The sequence below is a fragment of the Acanthisitta chloris genome, unplaced genomic scaffold (genome assembly GCF_000695815.1).
Source record: "Acanthisitta chloris isolate BGI_N310 unplaced genomic scaffold, ASM69581v1 scaffold8616, whole genome shotgun sequence".
Taxonomy (NCBI): Eukaryota; Metazoa; Chordata; class Aves; order Passeriformes; family Acanthisittidae; genus Acanthisitta; species Acanthisitta chloris.
This window is the reverse complement of record NW_008676439.1, coordinates 1-1,810: the sequence shown is the minus strand read 5'-3', so window position 1 is coordinate 1,810 and position 1,810 is coordinate 1. Positions and strand designations below refer to the sequence as shown.

The window sequence follows — 1,810 nt, the reverse complement described above, 5'->3', positions numbered from 1 at the left end:
TTTCCAAGGGCAGACTTTGAGTCCAGCACTGCCTTTCCAAGGTCCGCCCAGACTGCCACCACATGGAAACATCCACAGAACACATCTCAGAGAAATCTATCAGATCTCTCCCACCACAGACCCAGCTCAAATGATGCTTGATAGGGAAGTAAGTCAGATCCATACCATCATCAGGAGGCACTTGCTCTCCTTCTGGGCACCGTAGCACCCAAGGAAGCCGATCACCAGCAGGACGGCGCCAATGGCGATGAGAACATAGCTCACATTCACAACCTGTAGGATGCTAGAGGAGAGGGCCCCAAATATATTCAGGAATGATGGTTCATCCACTGTGACCCAGATGCCAACTCCTAGGAGGGTCCCACCACTGAGCTGGGAGGAGAAAGACAATGTCAGCTTCCAGCAGGCAACAGATTAGGGATTTGGGGAAGGTCCTGGCACAGGTACTTCTCCCCTCTGCAATTTTCACCATACCAAAGCAAGACCTTGTGACACTGAGGACAGCTCAGGGTACTGCCAGTGCACACTGAGGGCAGCCAGATGGGTCACTACCCTAAAACACAACCCACCACCAGCACATCCCCAGCTGCAGTGTCACAGCTACCTCCTTGCCCAGCCCAAGGAGTTTCAGTGTCAGCCACAGGGCAGAAAGCCCCATGCAGGGCAGACAAGCCAGCAGTGCCACCAGCCCCCCATGGCCCCAGAGGGGCTTACATGGCCAGCTCAGACACTAGCCACCATCGTGTTGCCACAAGTTCCTCCATCCAGGGCAGCTGCCCACCCTCCTGGAGGAGCAGCAGAGAAGCCCCCAGACACTCACATTCTCCTGGCAAGGTCAGCTCTGGGCTGCTTCCAGCCTGTCCCAGCTCTGCCCTCCATCCACTCGACCTTCCCCACCACCCTCAAATCCTGGCAGGAGCTTTAAGGAGCAAGTCTTTCACCAGGGTGAGCCTCGAGACTCTCACTTCTTCCCAAGGTTTTATCCCACCGCACCCCCTTCCAGGTGGGCCCATTGCTCCTGCAAAGTCGGGGCAGCTCTCTGGGGTTCATTATGCTTTGCCCTGGGTGAGCAGAGGCTGTGTGTGCTCTGGATATCCCCAATATCCAAGAGCCCAAACAACACGAACAATCACACACATGGGCTGCTCCCCTACAGAGATGGAGCCCCACAGGCAAACCCAACAAACCCCCCTGCTCTGGGGCACGCACCAACCCTTCCCAGAGCTTCAGCACAGCGAAGGACATGGGCAGCTGATGCAACAGCCACTGCCCCCAGAGCCCAGCACATTCCCCTGGGCTTTGGCCACTGGAGCGAGACACCCCACAAACCCAGGGCTTTATCTCTCTGTTTAGGGCTAGAGACCAGATCTCGCATCCCACTGGGGTCCCACGGGCACAAGTCACACCTACACCCACTTGCCCAAACCCCCCAACCCATTCCTCACAGAAAGGAACACGGAGGGGCAGGAGAGCCCAGCCAGGTACACTACATCCAACTCAGGACGCTCCCCACAACTCACTCCCACAGCCCCCCGGCGACTGCAGGTACGGTGCACTTACGAAGATGATCAGGTTGAAAAGGATCATCATGACCTTGATAAAAGTGAAGCCCCCCATCTTTGCACCTAGGGAGAGCAGAGAGGTTACCGGGGGAACTTCCCACGCCGGCACAGTCACTGCCCTCCCACGAGCGGGGCTCGGCGTCCTTCCAAGGGAGCCCGAGGGGTCCCCACGGACGGGGAGGGTGGGAGCCCTGCCTACCTGAACGGAGAGCAGGTCCCAGCAGCCCGACCCGACCTGACCCAGCGCT

At 58.0% G+C, this 1,810-nt stretch overlaps 1 protein-coding gene across 1 annotated transcript in view; it reads right to left on the bottom strand.

Moving 5' to 3' along the window:
- The window catches only part of TSPAN1 (tetraspanin 1), a 4,097-nt gene extending 2,480 nt beyond the window's left edge, over positions 1–1,617 (bottom strand). Inside the window, exons 1-2 of the mRNA XM_009076132.1 lie at positions 1,561–1,617; positions 166–372 (exon numbers count right to left, since the gene is read on the bottom strand). Of these exons, the coding sequence (XP_009074380.1) occupies positions 166–372; positions 1,561–1,617 (264 nt within the window). The remainder of the gene's footprint in view (positions 1–165; positions 373–1,560) is intronic.
- Between the last annotated feature and the right edge of the window lie 193 nt (positions 1,618–1,810).